The sequence below is a fragment of the Thunnus thynnus genome, chromosome 12 (assembly GCF_963924715.1).
Source record: "Thunnus thynnus chromosome 12, fThuThy2.1, whole genome shotgun sequence".
NCBI classification, from domain to species: Eukaryota; Metazoa; Chordata; class Actinopteri; order Scombriformes; family Scombridae; genus Thunnus; species Thunnus thynnus.
The window spans coordinates 1,481,516-1,504,168 of record NC_089528.1 but is presented as its reverse complement, the minus strand read 5'-3'; the positions used below and the strand labels follow the sequence as shown (position 1 = coordinate 1,504,168).

Below are 22,653 nucleotides of genomic sequence, written 5' to 3'. Positions count from 1 at the left end.
CTGAAGTCTTTTTGGTGTGAAATATTCTGTTTTGTGCTTCCACGGACAGTGTTTTCTTGCTGAGCCACACAGAGGGATAGTAGACCAGTACAAAAAGGCAGTAACTTTGGAGGGCAACAAAATGCCCTCCAAAGTTACTGCTTACTTGTTTTACTTTGTACTACATAAGCCACATCTGTCAGAAAACATTTTATTTTGAAGCAAAAGTGGAAGTGGAATTGTATTACTGCTATGTGCTTCACACTGGCTGATTCATACAATTGAGAGGGAGAGAGAGCGTACACTTCTTACAACATGTTGCTGGTAAGACCAGAAATGGAATAATTTCAACAATTTCAGATCATTCCAAGTAGCTGATCATCATGCGCTTCTTGCCAAAGAGGAAAATCTAACATAAGAAACTCTTACCAGCTGGTAAATTCATCACAAACTTTGGAAAATAAAACACAATCTCTAGCCTGCATATATTCTTGATGATGATTTATCATTTTCAATTGTAGTAATTTCTATTGGCAACAAAAATATTTTGCACCAAGGGGCAGATTTATTCTCCTGTAAGAGGGAACTCAGCTGTCAAAGCATGGTATAGAGGTGACTTCATTTTTCAATTACAGCACATTCATACAAGACACACATAGTTTCTATCACAGCAGGGTTGGTAAATGTAGTGATGTATTTAGTGCAGGGAGTGCTAATGACTTTACTGTTTATGCAGCAATCAGCACTTCATTAGGAGAAGAAGTCACCTGAAGAAAAGCTGTGAACAACCTGGAGCCCTCTGATGAGATAGAGGGAAAGAAGAAAAAGAGGAGATGGTGCAATAAACTGCGAGAGAGGAAACTTCCACATTAGCACTGTCTCAGTTAAGGAGCTGGATCCTCTGAAGGACGTAACTGGCCCTTCCCTGGACCTTTGTCCACTTCCATGTTAAAAATGTTCAGGTGTGGTCCTTGTGATTGTCTGGCAACAAGATTTTCTCTGAGCTTGTCAGACCCGGCAGTAGCTGTTACTGGCAAAGTATTTTAGTGACATTTTGGCAAACTGAAAAACTCATGCTACACAAACTACCCAATGGCTTTTGGAGAGCTACAAGCTACATTTTTAAATGTGTGCATAACTGTTAACAATGTTAATGTCAAAAGTTTTTTATATTCTTCCTCTGCTAAATTCAGATAAAAGTGTTGTAGTGTTTATTTATTCAACTTACACAAGTGTGATGTGGAAATTGAAGCCTCCATTGCACAAACACTGAGAATGGACTTTATAGTGAAGTAGGAGACATCTTGTATCCAGAAATTCAACTTTTGAAATTAAGAATATTTGCATATTCATAGATTCAAATATTTTTTATGAGGCAGAAGGAGTAGGCCTATATGTTGTTTGATTCATTTCTAACTAGGTGATTATGATTGTATTTATTTATTCATTCACTCATTTAGCGGAAAAACTACATCAGACACAAATTATTATTCAAAGTCCGGAGGGGATCTTTGCAACATGAGTTGAATTGTGTTCACCTGTGTATATGTTTAGTGTCTAAAAACAGTTACTATAGCTGCACCAGTGATGATTTTGGGCTGTCAGAGTTAAGAGGGGAAAAATGTATAAAGGTTTGTTGTTTATTATCAACTCACTGTCATTCAAAGGTTGAACACAATCTCTACAATTTAACAGGTGTGTCATATCCGTTCAAATATTTTGTTTGCCTATGTGTTAAAATGGATTGTATCTTTTTTCTGAGTAAGAATCTTTCAGTGTCTTCGATTCAATTCAATTTTATTTCAATTCAATTTTATTCATATAACACCAAATCATAACAAAAGTCATCTCAGGGCACTTTCCATATAGAGCAGGTCTGGACTGTACTCTTTAATTTACAGAGACCCAACAATTCCCCCATGAGCAAGCACTTGGTGACAGCAGCAAGGAAAAACTCCCCTTTAACAGGAAGAAACCTGTCGGTGTTCCATTACTCTAAGTGTGACTTTACTCACAACTCAACAGCCCAGTGTGTCTGTGGGCTGTGACTATCTTCCCAACTTAAGTGTGAATCTTCTTCCGTCTTCAATTGAAATGACACATTTGTCTGCTAACTCCTCATGAAATCACTCCATCCATCTGTTGCTGTTTGGGGAGCTTAACCGCCAGTTGGCAGCATGTCATATGACAGTACTACAAATATGTATGTACATCCATAGATATTGTTGTTCTGTACAATTTCATTTGTTCCAGTTGGTTGAATTGCTTATAAAATAATTTCACATAATACTCTAAATTCTGATCATCCAGTGAGGCATCAGATGGGTTTTAATCAGATCTTTGATGTATTTACTGCATAGGCCTTATACTATCTGAAAGAAAACACCCTCTGTTTTTCCTCCAAATCACTTAAGAATGGCAGTTATCCATACACTATCTGTAGAAAGTGGGATTTGTTACTTTTATGTATGTATTGCAGCCTCTGACAAGACACCAGTTTTCTCTAGTGAAAACCTTTCAGCAGTTTCTCTTGAATAAAGGTAGAGCTGCTCATGAAATGGTATACATTATAACCTTGCATCAACAATTTTTGCTTTTCCATGACGATGACAATCATGATGCACAAATTTCTAATGAATAGTAGCTAGTACCCTGTAGTCAAACATTACACAGTTCCGTTTTTTAAGCAGAGACTTCTGTGACCATACATGTCTTGCTACCAGAGGTTTTTTTAAGTATCAAGAAAAGTGCCAAGTCCTCATAAGCAAATAGTAAGTCAAAATTCCAGACTTTAAGGATTGAATGTTGGACATTGACATGACGCATCTTTAAATATTTTTCCTCCAAAGTAATGTAATGATTCTTCATATAGCTGTGAATAGGTCATTTCAATCCAGAGGACTAATAATAAACTATTCAAGCTATGCAAGACATGCTTCTATTTTTTATCATCTCAGGATTTTACCAGGTCAAAATCTGAAACTTTAACGGATTCGCTTTCAGGTCAAAGTGAGTGTTAAGGGTATATCTTATTGAGCCACAAGATGGCAGCAAATGACTGATTTAGTGACTGAACTGTAGGTCCATTTAAGAGTTTTCTGAAAGACTGAAATAAACACCAGGAATGTAATATACATTTTACACATGTTTTTTTGGCCTGTGATAGCCTTTGTAAAGGTTGGTCTATAGGGGTGTGTTCATCTATCAGCAGTCCCTTGAAGGCCCAGAAAACAGCTGCACAGTAGGTTGTTACCTTTTATGAGGACAAACCAGTGGTGTACATTCTTCTTGATTAAGAAAACAGGGGCAGCTGAAATGAAGTGCTCTCTCTTCTCCTCTCATCAATGGCTGCTATCAAGTGAGGATGTTCCCTGGTAGGTGTTGATCATTCATGTGTTTTTCTTATGGGTGATAGTTTACAGTCATCCTCTCACTATTACAATATTATGGTGGATATATCCTGGTCAATTTAGTTGTCTTAGTCACTTTATCACTGTGCAGTAATGCAGCTGTAAATTGAATCAGTAAATTGAGCTCTAAGAAAATCTGACAAATGACAGCTGGCTGCACTGACAAGCTATGCCGTGGAAAAATCAAAACAGAGGACACACTTTAAACAAACCTGTGTGTGTGAAAGGAAGGATGTGTGATGATATCGTTCAAAGGAAGAGCTGACGAAGTTCTTATTTTGTAGACGTTTATTAGACGATGGCCATCGGGTCCATTCCATGTACAAAGATGGTCTGGGCACCGGACCATTGTCGCTGCACAACTTATATAGGGTTACACATCTGTATCTTATCACATGCATACCATAGGTTCTTCATGGGCACTAGATCATTTGGGAGCCATCCATCATGTAATTGACAGCTACCTCACAACATACTATGTGTCACAACATACCACATCTGGAACAGTTCCAAACTTGACCATGGATCCATTGTTTGTATCTCTAAGGTCCCCCCGAAGGGCCATACCATGTTACCTAAGGTGACATGCAGACTCTGAAATGTTTATGTCATATGTCCAACACTCAAAGTCAATAACATACATAGGGTCAGATAAAAATCATACTAACAGTGTGGTAAACAGAAAATATGCAGCTGATCAGTAGCCAGTTGTTACTGTACTTCATAACAAGTCATTGCATAACAAAGCACCAGTCATCTCAGCAAAACATCAGCACAGAGTTCTGGGTCAGTGTTTTTTGTTTGTTTTTTAATACATGCAGGTTGCACTCCCTGATTATAGCATGCTTTACAAGGCTGCTAACAATCTTACTAAATATCTCCCCTATTAATCACTAATTCTTATTGTGGTTTTGGCAGATTTATGTACATTAATGGATAGAGTAGTGTTAGTGTTCAGGGGATATAAGAACTATGCTGATGGGACAACCATCAGAAAAACTCTATCACAAGGCAATGGAAATGGAATGGATAGGATTTTTTTTTAAAGGATTTAGTCACTCTCCCCTTTTATAGTGTTTTCTTATTTCCATTTGGAATGAATTTGTTCTGAGTTTGAGGCACTTCATTTCATGGTTTGGATGATGCAAACATGAAGTTGAATGTTGCCATGGAAATATAGTTAGTCATAGGTTACACCTGAGCATCATTTTTTCAGCCTAAAGTTATTGCAAAACAAAAAAAAATTACAAAAAAGTTGTTTGGCCAATCTGCATTTTGGAAAGTCATGCAGCTCCTGTTAGTGCCTGTGCTCTGTTACCATGGATACAAACAACAGTCAATTGGATTATTTTTTATACTGAGGAAAAAAGAAGGTAAGTTGATGGATGTGTCCCTGCAACAAACACTTGAACAATAATCCCTGGAAAGAGTAAGTTAAACTATATGAATGATATGTGTGTATTAATAATTTTTGACACAAAATATGTAAATCGGGAATGACATTCAGCATTCATATACAGTGTAAAATGTGTTTTTAACTTGTTGTTTTTATAATAATCCACCGGGATCCTGGGGGTGGAGGTTTCAGTTCTGCCTTTGTCAGGTCCTGTAGGGAGCAACACACATGCACTTCCCATGCAGCATCCAGCTTTCATAAAGCAGTCGACTATGAACAGGATAACCGAGATCAATGAAGGCTGGAAAGAGGTGAAAGGAAAATGTCTACTTCAGGATATTGCGATAAAATCCTCACAGATCCTGCACTGATCCTGCAACACAGCTGACAGCAGCGCAGGGTGTTAGGATGGAAGAGGATGGATGTGTGCGGATGATGTGCTCGCATCAGTGACTAATCCATCTCTGCTAGGAGAGGAGAGATGCAGGGATAAAAACGCCGTCGCATCTCTTCAGTCTGCCTCTGAATATTATCCCACGAAGAGAACAGAAGAGAAGAGAAGAGGACGGCAGGGAAACAGAGGAGAGGAGGTGGAGAGGTTCAGGAGCTGCACTATTCTCCTGAGCGATTGACCGACCCGCTGCAGGAACAAGCCAAACCCACCGGTGTGAGGGTATATAAAGCCCTGCAGCGGCGTCCCAGCTGGTGTCTGTCACCAGATTATCATCGTCACTCCGCTCCTTTTGCCTCTATTCCGACCTGTAAAACACTGACTTGGATTATTCATTCTTTTTGTGTTATCCAGGGTAGCGCACAGTGAGAGCAGCCATGTCTCATGGATGGGGATACGGACCAGCTAACGGTGAGGGTTTAACAGCATCCAGCTATGTGGTGGATGGTCATGTTGCTACGTAACAGGTTAAGAACATGCTGCCACACTCTGAATTCAGCTTTGCATTATAATGGAGACAGTGTATTGCTGTGACCTAATTGACATTCCCCAAGCCTGAGGTGGAAACTAACTATCTAGGTTATTGCATTACAGTACTGCTTAAATGAATTATTTTATTCTAATATCCAGATTTTTGAGACTTGCTCCACTACATTGCATAAGCAAATATTGTACATTTTCTCCATATATTTACAGTATCTGCACCACTTAGTCAGCAGTTACTCTACAGGTTGCACATAACATATGAACATATGAAGCCTTCTTAAATGTGGCATATTGCTATGTTGAGGAACAGACCCCCAATATAATTAACACTTACTAATTCATCAGTAAGTTAACACCATGAGTTTTTAAGTAATATTGTGTACACCTTTACTAAAAATTGATTAAATTTTTTAATTAGGGTGTATTTTATGTTCTTATTTCACAAACTAAGAAAGCAAAGATTAAAACAGAAGTAATGAAAATAGAATAGAATAATTTTCCTTGCCATCAGTGGTGGACTGTAACTCAGCAAATGTTCTCAAATACATGTGCTTTATTTTGCGTACTTATTTTTTCTGCTTTTATCTGACAGCTATAGTTGTGATTAGTTACTTTGTAGATAAAACATTTTACATAGGAAATAATCAAATTTCATGCATAGTTCATCAAATTACTCAAAGTACTTAAAATGAGGTCCACCTCTACCAGCTACAGTAAAATGCTGCTTACACATTGATGCATCAGTAATATTAATATAACCCTTCAGGAGCTTCATTTTACATTAAGGTATTACCTCTCTTACCTGAATGAAAGGACCTGAATGCTTGAATGGTGATTCCAAAATGGTTCATAGTTAGAACAGAACTGAATAGGAAAGAAGCAGTGAGTGCGGTATAAACATATACACATTTACTCTTTGGATATTTTCCCTCCTGTACTGAATTTTATAGGACCTGACAAATGGGGAGATGATTTTCCAGTAGCTAACGGGCCCAGACAGTCTCCCATCAACATTGTCCCTAAGGAAGCCCAGTATGCCCCCTCTCTGAAGGCTCTGAAACTCAAGTATGACCCCTCCAACTCCACGGGCATTCTCAACAACGGACACTCCTTCCAGGTGGATTTTGTGGATGATGAAGACACTTCCAGTAAGCACAGCTCCTAGTGTTGGAAAGTAGAACCAAGAGTAGGAGTTTATTCTGCATGCACCTGTGTGATCATATTCAAACCATATCTGTTGGTTTTGTAATCATAATAATAATTATAATGATTTTTGGCTGCAAGAGAACATTTTTTAAAATATGATTTAAGTAAAACTATAAGTGGAAGGACTTTTATCACAGACTTTTTACTTTCTTCTCAGAGTTCTGAAATTTGTCTCAGTGAGAGCAATAACCTTCCTCTGCAGATGACTGAAGAATAATGTTCAATTGAAGTCAGAATTATGATTTTTTTAAAATCAGATTAGTAAAATGGTAATTTTGACTTTTTTTATAATACTTTTTTTTCTCGAAATTCTGGCCACAGACTTAATACTTTTTCGGATACTTCATACTTTGATTGCATGATATCATTACACACATAATTTGTAGTTCACTTCTAATAGCAAATATTCCTTCATGTCTTTTTCTGGCCATCTTGTTTAGGCCTCCACCCTGCTGTATGTACTGTAGCAGATAAGAGCGTCTGATGATGTCAGTGCTCAGTTTACCCTGATCAACCTTGCTTCATTATCTAGAGGTCAACATGACATATGAACCACCTCACCCTGCTGCACCGACACTGTCTATTCAATGTTCAGCCAGTAGTGCAAATCATAACAAACATATCAATATGAATAAAATTAATTCACGTTTTGTTATTTTAAATTTAAAATGTTACCATCTATGAAACATTAGGAAAAAAACAAAATATAAATATACACTCTGTGATTTTGTTATAGTACCAGTTATGGCCCCTGTGCAATAACTAGGAAGGAACAGAAGAAAAACTGAGCAATTAGCATGAACAGCCAGCAACATGAATAACATAATGGCAGGACAGACAAAGAGGTGTACAATAGAGACTTAACTACCTTCAAGTGAAAATCCAATAAAGGAGTAACTTAGGCACTATGACATCATCAGGGTTATTTTCTCAGAGATCCTCCACAACGCCACAGAAGACATTATACACTATGTTCACATGCTGAGTAATACTCTGCATGACTAAAACTGATGGTTACATGTACAATCCTATGGAGTGCCCCTTTAAGAAAACCTAACAGTGCTGGACATAATGTTTGACTGACAGATAACGTTCTGGAAGCTTCATAAACCAGGGTTTTCTAAGGTGTATGGTTTAAAATATAAATATAAATATAAAACTGGAACATGCACCTCTAACCTATAGACTGTATTAAAGATGGACATAATGAGGTGTGATTTCACCCACTGGTTTGCATTGGAGCAGGTTTGAAGCTTAAACCATAAGCTAAGACTATAAGCTGAATTGCAGCTTATTGTCGGTGACATATATTCTAACATTAGCTACCTTAGCTAAATTGTGCTAATAGGGCAGGTATCATAATCAGGTAACATTAACTTAGAGAAATATTGCGACAATAGTCTGACTCAGTGCAAGTCTTGGAGCAGAATGTAAGTTCAAAATATAATGGAAAAAATAAAACCAAAGCAATCAGAATAGAAACAAGAAGAAGTAACAAAAACATTTACAACCAATATGTAGTTGACTGTATAATGAAGTGCAGGTTATTGATCAGTTTAGGTTTAGATTAGATGGGTTTAGATGGATTGTTGAATGTGTCTCTAATGATGCTGTTGTTCCATTCCAACCAGCCCTGACTGGAGGTCCTATTTCAGGAAGGTACCGTCTGAAGCAGTTTCATTTCCACTGGGGAGCAAGTGATGACAGAGGCTCCGAGCACACTGTCAACGGCATCAAGTTCCCCTGTGAGGTACTGCAGCCACTGGAGTTAACTGGATGGGGATTAAAAGATGCTTACAACTACTACATACAACATCCACAATTCATGTTATCTCTCTATATAAATCAAGGAATCTCTGTCTGTCTGTCTGTCTGTCTGTATGTATGTTTGTTCTTTGCATATTTGGAGAACCGTTCATCTGATTTACTTCACATTTGGTGGGTGTATTGTTGAGGACACAAGGAGGTGCAATTTGGTACAATTTGGACATGTGATATGTTCAATATTAACAAACTTTGAATAAACAAGTGATCAGCGAGCCGCTCAGTTCTGCAGCAGCAGGGCGGGGCTTCTGGGCTCTGCATGTCAGGAGCAGAGCTGTACAACTCCTGCCATGAGAGTTAGGAGAGGAGGACATCTCTCTCTGTTAGATAACGTTAAAAGTTAGGCTTTGTTGTGGGTGTCACCACCCATTTTAAAAAAAGATGAGAGAAAGAGAGCAGGAGAAGGCCAGCGAGCTGAGAGCATGAGCCAGTGGTGGTGAGGAGAGACAGCAGTGGAAAGCTTTCTCTGAGAGAGAGAGAAATCCCTTAAATGACAGAAATACGTTATTTTCTGATTGTTTCACGACAGTTACATTCTAAAGCACAAATAAACAACCATCAAACACTCAACAGGTGATTTACTTTGGAGACAGACGCTCTTTTGGTGCAAGTTGGACATGTGACACGTTTATTATTAATAAACTTTGAAAAAACAAGCAAAAAGTGAGCCGCTTAGCTCCGTGTCTAAGTGTAGCAAGGGCTGTTTGATATAAACACCGTCACATCATAGTGGGGCGGGACTTCTTGGCTCTGTTTGCTAAGCGGGACAAAGGCACACGCCCCCACCCAATTAAACTGCCCAAGAGAGATGAACGAGCATACACAGGCAGTAAAACTAGCCAATAGGAGCATAGACACGTTTGATTGGCGGCAGAATCACCCTATGGAAGGCCATAAACTGCTTCCATGGCTCAATTTCTGTTTAATCTCACTGGTGAAGTTTCTGTCTGGATTAAAACTATTCAATTTATTACATCCTTATAGTTTTAATTGATACATTTGTCAACAGATACATATATATTCTCCAGAAATAATAAGCAATCAGCCCCTTCTGAACAGGCATGTTTTGAACAGGCACTACAGTAGAGGAATAAAATGCTAGGACGTGTGCCATGAATGGTGTCTCCTGTCTTTGTTAAGAAACCTAGTTTCTGAAATGACTAATCTGTTTACAATGCTTCTTGTTATTTTCTGTATACAGTATTTTGCTGAATCACAGGGGACTAATAAAAATCAAACTTGGTGAGAATCAAGATTCAATCATTTATTGCCACATCAACTTTATAGTTGATTTGGAACGCATAACGACACAATACATACAAGAAGTGGCCACAAAAACATAAACAATTATATTACAACATTTCAATTAATACAATCATATGGCCCATGCCATGAAAGTGACAAATCAAAGTGCATGTGCTCAAGGAGTTTATACAAGTAATACAGCCAGTGAAGCATTTAGGATGCAGATTGCTTCAGGGTAAGTGCTGTTGTGGAAGTGAGATGGTCTTAATACCGCAGTCTTTTACCTAAAGGGAGGTGATTGAATAGGGGGTTGGCCAGGTGTGTAGAGTCCTTTAAAATTTTAAAACCTTTCAGCTGAATGGGGATGTGGTATAATTCAGAAATGGTGTGGGGTTCACAGCCAGTTATTTTTGAGGCTGTGCATATGACTCTGCCCAGCTGTTTTTTTCTCATGGGCTATAGAATTGCCATACCATACAGTTATTGAGAAAGTGAACACACTTTCTATTACAGTTCTGTAGAATTCTATCATTGCCACCCTTGATATTTCTAAGCTGCCTTAGAAAGAATAGTATTTGATGAGTTTTCTTCTGAATGGTGGTGAAGTTGTCTTTCCATTTCAGGGAGGAGGAGATTGTAGTCCCAAGGAATTTGAAATGATCCATTCTCTCTACCACTTGGTTGTTGATGACCAGTGGTATTTCCCCACCAGAATTGAATTCCTTCCAGTGTGGCTTGTGAATGCTTTTAACAGCATTTAGACTTTCATGTAATAGAATTTAAAGAAAAACTGTTGAAATTGTGACGTGAACAACACTGGACTCATGACCTCAGTATGTCTAAAATCTTGCTGTCGATTGATTAACCCCCCCCCCCCCTCCCCCTTCCTATGGATCCTTTATAGTTAGTTGCAGATAAAGACTTGCTGAAAACAACACTGGTAAATGCTTCAGTGCTTAAACAAACTTTTTTGCCACTTTTTTCTATTAGCTTCATCTGGTGCACTGGAACACCAAGTACCCCAGCTTCGGAGAGGCAGCCAGCCAGCCTGATGGACTGGCTGTGGTTGGGGTCTTTCTTAAGGTGAAGGAAAAAAAGCCAAATAATTAACATTGCATTTGGAAAAAAAGTCCTGTAAATTAAATAGTGTGTGTGTGTGTGTGTGTGTGTGTGTGTGTGTGTGTGTGTGTGTGTGGGTGGGTGGGTGTTATTCTTCAGATTGGTGCTGCCAACCCCAGGCTGCAGAAAGTTCTGGATGCCTTAAATGATATTAAGACAAAGGTAAAAAGAACTCTCTCAGAATTCACAAAACATTGCTTTCCTGAATACAAATACGCTCTGAACAATAAGCAAACTAAAAACTCAATTGTCATGGTGACCAATCAACAATAATTGCTTTCCTTCCTTCTTCCCTTTCTCACGCTCTCTCTTCCAACATTCCCTCCTGATGCCTGCAGGGTAAGCAGACCACCTTTGCTAACTTTGACGCAAAGACGCTTCTTCCTGGCTGTCTGGATTATTGGACTTATGATGGCTCTCTGACCACACCACCTCTTTTGGAGAGTGTCACCTGGATCGTCCTCAAGGAGCCAATAAGTGTCAGCCCTGTGCAGGTACTTAACTTCACATACTTCACTTCTCCTACATAAAAAGGAGTAAGAAAAAAAAAAGAAAAACCCAAATACAAACAAAGCTCTTGTGCAAAGAATCAGGACACACTGAACCAACACATAATTGAACTTCTGTAGCTTCATAGTGTGAGAGGTGAGATAAATGTGTCATCAGTTACAGAAAAAAAGTAATTGAAGGGCAATTGTGCAAGAGGGGTTTGCTCTGTGTCATGTTCAGAAAATATAGCATGGTGTGTATTACTTGCAGGTCCCGCTTTGTTTTGTTCATTATTCAACAGTTCATTAACATAAAGTTCATTAATTTATAGTTAATTTTAGAAATTATTAGATGTGTTTGATTCCAGATAAATCAAAATAAAAAACACAGTCAATTACTGCAGAATTAAGAGAGCTGGCTATTTCCTCATGAATCAAATTTTTGACAATATTTTCTAAATAGCTTCATACACACTTTAACGTTGGTTTGACAATCATTTTATTTAGTGTCTGTACATGGCTTAAGAATATTGTTCCAAACTTTGTCAAGATCCCGTGACCTGCATGAGGCCATATCATGCTTGGGTCTGGGCCAGGAGTGCCCTGTGCTTCACTTAGATTACACTGGCTGGCTATATCTCCAGTGCACAGTTTGCACACAGTTTATCTTTATACACAATTAACACTGTCACACTGTACTGTCATGTGACCCACATCAAGTAGATAATGGTATTTTCCCTCTATGTTTTATGCACAGTTTTGCCTCCCTAAATAAAGTGTTGATGTACAATTGCATCATGTGCTTATATAGAGAACTATTTGCTTTCTGCAATGTAGAACTGAATATACATATAAACTAAAGAACAGTGTTACATTTACTTTATTGTGATGGAGAACTGCAAGCATAGCTGTGTCAGCCTGCTGAGGGAAATTAAATCCAAGCTCAGCAGCTAGCTAAAGGCTAAATGGCTCCCAGAAGAGTTGTTGTTTATGCCACTTCTGTTTCACACACATACATACACAGCCAGGTCATTCCATTCAACATGAACTCTTGGTTTTAGCAGCTCAGTGCTTCATTTTTATCAAAGAATTTGGTGTGGTTTACAGAGGCAAATGACTGCTGTTTTAGTTATTGGGGAGTTTCCTTATTCCTCTTAATGCTACTGTGTGCAATATGGGACTAGTTTCAGTGTCCGGAGGGCTGTGCTTTGCACCATGTGCACATGAGAGATAACCGCCACAGCAGGAGGGTGTGAGGTGGCCGCCCTGTAAGAAAGAAAATGAAATGAAAATGAACTGGAGCAAGTGAGCTGATTACATTCATTTAACATCACCCAGGTAGTGCTGTGGAAACTAATCAGTCCCAGGGACGGTGCAGTGGCAGCATGAACACACGATGTACTGTGTTTTTACGGCAGGTCTGTTTTGGCCTGGACATTTCCACATGTGGGCTACTTTAATTTGAGAAACTAAGACTGCAAGAACTTATGGGATGTTTCATCATTGAGGTTGCTATGCAACACACACTGTGGATTCCAATTTCATTTGAGACATTTACCATAGCCTTATTTCTGATAGTTTATATATATTGTTAATATCTATCCATACAGAGTTTCCATCAACCATTCTAGATTAGTATATCCCATGCATAAGTAGATCTACAAAAAGCCCAACTTCTACCTTTAATGGCATACATTTTCATACATAATAAAAGAAATATCCCTATATCCAAGTGGCAAACAACAAGGCTGCCAGGTGCCACTGATGTTGGCAGGTCCATGGTGCTGTGAAATAGGTGAGTGCAGGAGGTGCGTCCTCAGCACATGCTTCAGGTCACAGACTGATGGCTTTGAACTTTTACCCCCATACCTCCCATCTGACTTTGATCATCTGGTAATCCTGTTGTGCTCTTACAGGTGATGATGGAGTTATACATTTGAAATTTCTGTTATTCAGCAAATGCATTTGTAACATTCCAGCTGCTGTTCATGTGACCTAGACCTGAGGTCAGACCTTAATCTGTCTTTCTTCTTCTCCTTGTCTCTCCTTCATCATTAGATGGCAAAGTTCCGCAGCCTTCTCTTCAGTGCAGAAGGAGAAGCTCCATGCTGCATGGTGGACAACTACCGGCCTCCTCAGCCTTTGAAGGGCCGTCAGGTCCGCGCATCCTTCAAATAAACCCTACCTCATCTTCATAGCTTCATTCTCCCTTTGCTTTTCATTCCCTCTCTCCATACTCCCACTGTTCTCCACATGCAATCTTTACTTAGTTTATATAAGCCTTATTGATCAGTCCATCTGCTTACACTTTCTATAACATAGACAGCCTGGATGTATCTTGAATAAAATCATTTTAAAAGGGATTTTAAGCTTTGACACTATTGGGACATAGATTATATACTAATAAAATGTGCCACTCCTCCCAGCTAACACAGATAACAAGGGACTGGTGATGTACTGAAATTGTCACAACTACTAACAGTCGTACATGAATTCTGGATCCTGATCTCTTGTTATGCATCTGATTTTCTTTGGCCACTCTTTAACCAACAATCTAAAAGATTTTCTTATTTATAGTGCAGTGTTATTTGTTATTAGTGTTATTAAGTGCTGTGTACCAATTCAGCCAGAATTAGAACTTTAAATATTTTAAAAGTAGAAGTTATGTTTGTGTTATTATATGGATTTGGAATAGATATAAGAATTTAATGAAATATGAGAATTTCAACAGTAATATATACCAGCCCATCTAAGGTGGATGTAAGCCATTTATTTAACTGAAAAAACTCCATCTTTTTGAAAGTATAAGTAATATATTTTGCCTTGTTTGAAAATGAGAGCCTTTAACAACTTCCTGAAGCTTCTTTCTATACATTTCATTGTGTTGACTTGTGCTGAAGACAGCTGCTCAGATTGTTCATGCCAGTGTTTTTATTGATGCCTCATTTTGTAATTTTGAGACAACATGATAACAGCAATGACAGAATCTAGGTTTGGATATGACATTTTTTCAGTGGTGACTTTATTTGTGCACCGTGGCTGCCACCCTGATGCTTCTATGCAAATAAATTTTTAGACTCACCTCATGATGGTAATGCTAAGGAATGTAATGTTGTGAAGGACAGTCCTACATAGTAATGGCTGATAGTGCAGTCTTAGGCAATGTCTACACTAATGCAGATGATTAGAAAATGCAGTGTGTTGGGTTTACATCCAATCGGGGTAAACAGAGCTTCTTCACTGACACATCTGAATTACTGTGGACCTGGCCTTAGACAACACATTCTATGAGTGGCCCTACAGTACAAATGTCACTCCATTTTTTTATAAAAACTATGACAACTGAACTACCTATCACCACAGTGCATTTAACATGGTCTTTAAGACTCATGTAAGACAGAGCTGTTCTGTTAGAAAGAATTTAAAGGATTGATTCATAATTATACTGTAACACAAGCTATCAACATAGAATCTTTCATGAACATATGATACTTTGTCAGCAATCTAATCTTACTAAACTACGAGCATTGACAGGTATTCATAAGAGCAGCACAATGTTACTTCTTTAGCTTTTATATCAATTTTATAAAAATGTTATGAAGAAATCAGCATTCAGAGTGTGGCTATACTGAAACAGCTGTATCCCTTTAAAGTGTGTCACTTTAAACTGCTGTCATGTTACAGATGAAAAATGTTTTGTGTGAATCTGTCAGTGGAAAAAAAATTATCAATAAAATTTGATAATTTACAGAAGTCTCAAATTTACATTCTTTCTCACAACTAAAACCCATCACATATTAGCATTTATTTGACTCAAATCTCATTGTCAAAATCTATGGTTATGAAGAAAAATGTCCCCGGCATGGTGATATTGGTCGGTCCACCAATTTTGTCCAGACTAAAATATCTCAACAATTACTGGATAGGTTGCCATTGAATGTGTTACAGATAATCATGGTGTCCAGAGGATGAATCCTAATGACTTTGGTAATAAAGCTTTTACTTATACAGTGAGATATCTCAACATCTACTGTATTGGCATAACATGTTTAGCAGGGTTGAACACTGACTACATAGCCACTGGCTGACCAGCCACTGCTGTGGCTGGCTGTACCTTGCTGTGGGGGTTGCAGGTTGGGCACAGAAATAAAACTTAGCTGGATTCATGGCAGTTGGGATGTATCATATGCGTCAAATCAGTGCAACACTTTGGCAGTCATGTCAACTTAATGGTAAATGTGTTTTCATGAAAAGCTTTGCAGTTAGCTACAAAGTAACAAAGCATTGCATTTATTAGTCAACATTAGTTAGGTTTGCCTGTTTGCTACAAAGGGTTGAGAATGATGCTTGTGCACTGGTGTTAAAGTTATATTGTGCTGAGACAGTGGCTGAAAATATAACATTATGACGGTCATGGTAGGTAACAAATTTCAGGATTTTTCTTCGGTTATAAAGAAAAATGCCCTTGGCATGGCAATGTCAGTCAGTCTACCACTTTGGTCCAGACTAAAATATTCGACATTCATATTGTCTACATACATACATACATTTATCAAGTATTATTTTTGCAGCTAATGTTAGGATTAGTAAACTAGCAGAGGCGAATTATTTTGACTGGCTGCTGCAGTGGCTGTGACTGTGATTATGGTCTATGGTTGAGGTGATGGCTGGGCCCGTTATTTGCAAGGCTATGACATATTAGTTTTTAAAGTGTGTAACACTCTTCCTGAACTCCCTGTGCTGTGGTGTACTGGAAACACATCTGAAAGAAACGTCAGGTTCAAATCCAGCAGGAGAGTCTGGCTGTACAACGCTATTTTAATGTTACTTTTTTTTGGTACCTTAAATAGCAACCAGTCACAATCACAGTCATAGCCAAGGTTACCGCCATGGCAAATAGCTACAACCACAGCATTGGGAGCACTGACTTGTACTGTGGTCACAGCCAGTGGCTATGGCTACAATCAGTGCTCAGCTTTCCTCAACATATTGACATTTGACATTCATGGTTCTCAGTTGATAAATCCTGAGAACCAATCAGGTGACAAAATAATGATCCCTTGACTTTTCCTCTAGAGCCACCAGAAGGTTGACATTTGTAAGTTTTGAGTGAAATTTCTCAATAACCTTTAGATTGATTGCCATGTACAAGTATCTATGGTTCCCAGAGGATGATTTTTTAATAATTCTGGTAATCCCTTAACTTGTCATGTACTGCTATGATCAGGTACATTTTTGAATTTCTGCAATACTTTATGAATAAAATGTTGAACATGGTAAGCATTACACCTGCTAAACATCAGCATGTCAGCATTGTCATTGTGAGCATGTTGCACCACTTTGCCAAAATGCAGCAGATTCTAGAGTATCTCAGGTATTTTAACATGGACATAGTTTACATTTTAAAGGTGCACATTGTGTTTTATGTTTGACCAGTTTCATTTTCATTTCTTCCTTTGAGCGCAGAAAAGCTTTGCAATTGTCTACATTGAAACTAAAAATTTACGTAGCTTTACAAAAGTTTAATGAGGGAGAATGGGATACTGTGTTGTAACATAGGATGATAATTAATGTATTTCACACGAAGACTTTATATAATGTAGAATCTCATGTAAATAGCAATAAACACAATTATGAATCAATATGCTATTTTAAATCTTTTACAAAACAGTGCTGCTGTAGTTGGCATAGGATTAGTGATGTTGGCTGGTGATGGTCTTATGTAAGACTGTTTGGCTGTTTGCTGCATCTCTACCATCACGCCTCAGTTAGAGCTTTCATCATCACAAACGATTAGCTGGACGTTCTTTGTTGGACTATTGGCAATCAAACAGCCACTCTGTCTCTAACTAGTAGCTGTGTCTCAGCTGAAGCAGCTTCACTTTCTGTGACACGTCTGCAACGCCTTTGATGGGCTGTTCTAGAATAGAGGCCAAGAAAAGTGCTTACTGAGAAAAAAGTTAATTTAGAGTTATTTCACAAATTTCCAGCAGCTCAGAGCTCTTGTAGTAAGGCTACTTTAAGCCTAGCTTAATGCATGTAGAAGTAATCAATTGCAGTTATAGCTATTTTTATTACAGCCATCTATTTCACTTCAGTGTAACACATACAGTAGACGACCATGGTCGATATTCAAACCCAGAAGCATATTACTCTGAGCTGTGTATGGGTCCAGATTAAATAAGATGTTTTGTTGTGTAGGATAGTAGTAGGTGCTTTGTGGTACACTTCACCACTGCCAGTAGTAGGGATGGTTATTCGATTTTTTTGGTTAGCATTTTGAGGAAAACAGAATTTGTGAGTAATATAGTGGAGGGAGAATTTTATTACATGGAGCTGCCTTAAGCTATCTCTGTTTCCTGTGGAGGATAAATCACTGCACACTGCCTTTAATGTACCTGTCGGGTTTCCGTAGTCCCTCATAGTGCTGCTTTGCTCTGATGTGGTAAATTGTGTGGTGAAATCATGGATGTGTTATAGGAACTAGATACCGGAATCAATGATTGCGCCTATTCAATCGAATGCAAATTGCTCATGTGGTGCATAAGCCCAAAAAGTTTCTAGCTTCCTCATTTTGCGGTCAACTGAATATTAGCAGTAATGTTTCTCCCACTGGCCCTGCCTTTTAGTTCCCGCTCCACCCAAAGGGATGACATCCCAAATTTTAGAATCACTTTTCTAGGCTCTAGGAGAGTTTTATTAATATAAAACCTTTGTGCATTAAAAATTCATAATACAAAGAGTAATAATTGTCTAAAAACTGAAGATAACCCGTGCACAGCAGTGCCTCTCTCCTGGGTGCCAGCTGATGCAGGGCAAATACAATAAATCAAAAAGTATTCCAGCGCACACCAGGATATAGGATTGACACTATTTTTATTAACAGATTACATTAAAATACAAAAGGAGCGAAGTACGCCTTTCGCACATTACTTCATCAGATCCACTCTGTGCTTGATTGCCATCAGGTGGGTCTTAAAATAGGTGCTGATCAAAAGAGGATCCAACAGATTCACACACACAATCTAATTTTCAATATAAATGCACTTAAAAAGAAAACAACAGGTAACAGTGACTATGATTCTACCTTACAAAATAGATATAAATATACATTTCCATAAGACTCATTACCACAAAATAATGAGATTAATGTCAGAGTACAAAATGCACAATAAGGCTATCCCATCTCTGATACTACATCCAGAATGCATACCTTTACATAAAATACCAAATATCATAGAGCACAAAATACACAAATTTCCTCATAATGAGATACATATCAAAAATAATAGAGAAAAGTAGAAGAAAATATATATATTTGAGAAAAAAGGGTACCATAGAAAATACATAATACATACATAATAATACATCTCACAAATAGGAAGAGTATTCGGGGTGTTCCCGAATACAAATACATTATTCAGCAAAGCACAAATAGTGTTTTGGTTTTTTTTCACGAATATTTGTTTCATACAAATATTTCAAAAATTATTTGATTTTGGGAAGAAAAAAAATCCATCTCTCTCTCTTCTGCTCCGCTGTTACGTCTATCAGCAGGTCTCAACAAGGGGAGTCACATCCACCTGCTACATGATGCACATTTCCTTATTTGGACATCACTCCCGGAATTGGGGGTGTTCTCCAGAGATAAAGCTGAGCTACTGACACATGCCAAGTGCCCCCAATGAACTCTCCATAACCTGTTGTTCCCCTACTCCTTTCCACAAAGTTAGGTTGTCAAATGAAGGTGGTCAAATGAAAAGTGCAAAGCAATAATCAGCTTTGAAGTTCTTCCTACTCGTTACACGCTGTGCTGTTCCTGTGTTATGGCTGTAAAATTTTAGCTCAGTAGTCAATGCAGTCGCCTATGATCTGGGAGACTCCAGTTCGAGACCCAGTTTGGGGACCTCCTTTGTAAGGTAGTTTATTCATGAATACATATTGTAACTCTTATTTTCTAAAATTAAAAGCGTAATAAAAACAATAACAGGATTTTTAAGCCTCTTTGTACTTTTATTCGAATACAAATACAAATAATTTTGCTGCCTCAACAAATATAGATACAAATACAAATACTGGGCTCTCTGCACATCCCTAGTAATTACTATTACAGACTAGATATACCTGCCTTAATAAGGGAGGGGAGGGAAGGTATTGTGCCATGAGGGGTTTTAGTGGCTCAACTTTACCTACATTCGAGATCACCTGTAGGCACAGAAAAACAATGTAGGTTAGACATACAAGCACAAGTTACAAAAATGGACGGTTCAGAGTATATATCCAGTATGCTTCCCTTTTCAATAGCTGATTTATGATATTGCCACCCCTAGGGTTAGAAGTGATTCTCTCAGTCCCTATGAATTTAAGGGAGGCATCAGAGCCATGGTTTCTTTCCTTGTAGTGTAAGGCACTACAAGGAAATGCAAATGTATATTTATATCTATTTTGTAAGGTATATTCGTAGTCACTGTTGCCTGTTGTTTACTTTTTAAGTGCATTTGTATTGAAAATGAGATTGTGTGTGCGAACCTGTTGGATCCTCTGTTGATCAGCACCTGACTATTTAAAGACACACCTGATGGCAATCAAGCACAGAGCGAATCTGATGAAGTAATGTGCAAAAGGCGTAGTTCACTCTTTTTGTATTTTAATGTCTGTTAATAAAAATAGTGTCAATCCTATGTCCTGGTCTGTGCTGGAATACTTTTTGATTTACATGAATAATTGTCTCTTTTATAATAACAGTCTATGGGGAAAATGCTTTTTGGGCATTTTTTTTGGGACAGGGAATTTTTTTTGCTGTGATACCACAAGTGACCACTTGGAAAAATTGGCAGCAAGGCTGAGTGGCAGTGCCATATCCATTTCTATTGATACATACATATGTGAAATTTTGCTGCTAATACTCTTTTTAAAGACATTTTCATTTCACCTTTGAAATTCGCCAAGCGGCATTCCTAGCAGACCACGCCTGTATTATGTGATTCATGTAGCTCTGTGGAGATTTCCGCAGCCATTTCTATTTCTAAATTCTGTTATTTATATGTGCAGTAACCAAGCTGAAAACAATATACTGAAAGTATGTTTTCTACTGTCTTCCTGCAGATATATACTTTATAGTAAATCTAAATATATTGTTTCCTGTGTAACTTCCATGCACCTTATTACTTTGTCCACCAGGTGGCACAGGTTCACATTATCTACTTTTCTCATGGTTTAAGTTTATTCAGTTTGAGAAACAAGGTCGATGTTTTGTTATTTTGACTTCAGAAAAGGTCAAAGCTGAGCTCTTGATTGATAAAGTCATTGTGAACACACTGCATGATCACTGGCTAAGATGAATATATTTGTTGTACACAGTGTTGCTTTGCTCTGATGTGGGAGGTCCAGAAGTGACCAGTGAAAAAGCTGAATATATGTGTATTTTATATTGTCGTCTTGCAGCAGAGAGCAAAATAAATGGTGAAAAGTAGTCCCCTGAGTCCCTGATCTATGCCCAACTAACATCTGTTACACCTACATAAAAAGGATGAAGAGCATCCGCTTTCAGCATGTCTGCTCGGCCCCAGAAAGAAGCCACTTATCAACAAAAACTGCTCATTACTAAAGTGAGCCAGCCAATGGTTCAGTTAAACAAGCCTTCTGTACATCACATTGTTCCCTTTCTTATGGTTAGGGACCAAAGACAATTGATCAATGCCAATTCTTCTTTCTGACAAATGTCCTAGAAAGGCTATGGATGAAGCAAGCAATGCTTCATCCCATTATTGATGCCGACATGAATGACTAGTGGTGTTGTAATGGTCCCCTGTTACTGGTGTGCATTGTTTAACCCTGTTTGGGGATAGAATAAGTACACTTGCCTACAGGATGAGCAACAGGGCTAGAAAGGGTCGAAAACTGGTTTGCAGTCGGAGAGGGGCCTGCAGAACCAGGGCTGTGCAGAGACCTTTAGAGGGGTAGGTGCTCAAAGTTAAAAAGGCACATGGAACAAGATTTTAAAACACCAAACACCAACATAATTTAAAACATAATCTATTGAATTATAGCAATTATAGCATCCTAAACACACAGGCATACACACACACACGCATCTTTTATATACTGAGGTGCAAGGCCGTTTAGAGCTTTGTATACAAGTAACAGGATTTTAAAATCAATTCTAGTTTTGACGGGGAGCCAATGCAGAGATTTAAAAACAGGTGTAATGTGTTCAGACTTTTTAGTTCCGGTGAGAAAGCATGCACATGCATTTTGAATTAACTGTAGTTGCTGCACAGCTAATTTTGAGAGGCCGGTGAGTAGACCATTACAATAGTCTTGTGTAATGGTTCTGTCTCCATCTGGCTCTGTGTCCCTCCACCAGTCCACCAGATGCCCTCAGGCTTTTCTGTCTGTTAAGACTGGACTGAGTGGGAAGAAGGACAGATAAGAGAGGTTGCAGATTATATTTAAGGACCACTTGAGATACTGTTGCTTTCTACATTGACTCTTGCCGGAAGAAAATGCTTAAGTGAACTGAAATAGTAGTTATGTTATTCAGAGCTGCAGTTGTCTTTTTGTTCGATTTATATTGTTTCATGCAGCCTTAATATGCAAGCCACTCCACTTGACAGACTGATTTGTTCATGTTTTTGTCGACGGCAATGTATGCTGAAGTTTGTTTTGCTGTGTGCTCATTGTGACTTGTGCACTTGGGTTGTATTGATGTGAGTTCTTGGACGGTTTGTACATGGTTATATTGTGTTTTTTTGGTTTTATTTTTCCCTTCTGTGATTCCTGTGCTCTACACCTGCCCTGCATCAGTCTCGTTAGCCCTGCCCTGCTCCCTGTGTCTTCCCCAGCCAATCAGCTCCAAGCCTGCCCTTGTGTCTTGCCACTTGTTCCTTGTTATTTCATTAGTTCAGTTGTATTTAAGTCCTGGTTATCAGTTCAGTTTTGTTGGATCTTTTGTTCTGCTCAGTTCTGTATAGATCTATTTCTGGTTTATTCTATTCTGCCAGAAATAAAGAATTTATCCTTCAGCCTTGCTCAGCCTGCCGTCTCCTG

At 38.4% G+C, this 22,653-nt stretch overlaps 1 protein-coding gene across 3 annotated transcripts; it reads left to right on the top strand.

Annotated features, from left to right (window-relative positions):
- Positions 1–4,761: 4,761 nt before the first annotated feature.
- Positions 4,762–15,357, top strand: cahz (carbonic anhydrase). Of its 3 annotated transcripts, none has more exons than XM_067604794.1 (8): positions 4,762–4,818; positions 5,591–5,647; positions 6,673–6,870; positions 8,560–8,678; positions 10,988–11,080; positions 11,216–11,278; positions 11,455–11,610; positions 13,663–15,357. In XM_067604794.1, exons 2-8 carry the CDS (start codon positions 5,614–5,616, stop codon positions 13,780–13,782), a joined length of 783 nt encoding a protein of 260 aa, XP_067460895.1. In that variant the 5' UTR covers positions 4,762–4,818; positions 5,591–5,613; the 3' UTR covers positions 13,783–15,357. The 3 variants fall into 3 exon arrangements, with proteins under 3 accessions (XP_067460895.1, XP_067460896.1, XP_067460894.1); XM_067604795.1 differs by lacking the exon at positions 4,762–4,818 and adding an exon at positions 5,304–5,458; XM_067604793.1 differs by lacking the exon at positions 4,762–4,818 and having other exon boundaries at positions 5,484–5,647.
- The last annotated feature ends 7,296 nt before the right edge of the window (positions 15,358–22,653 follow it).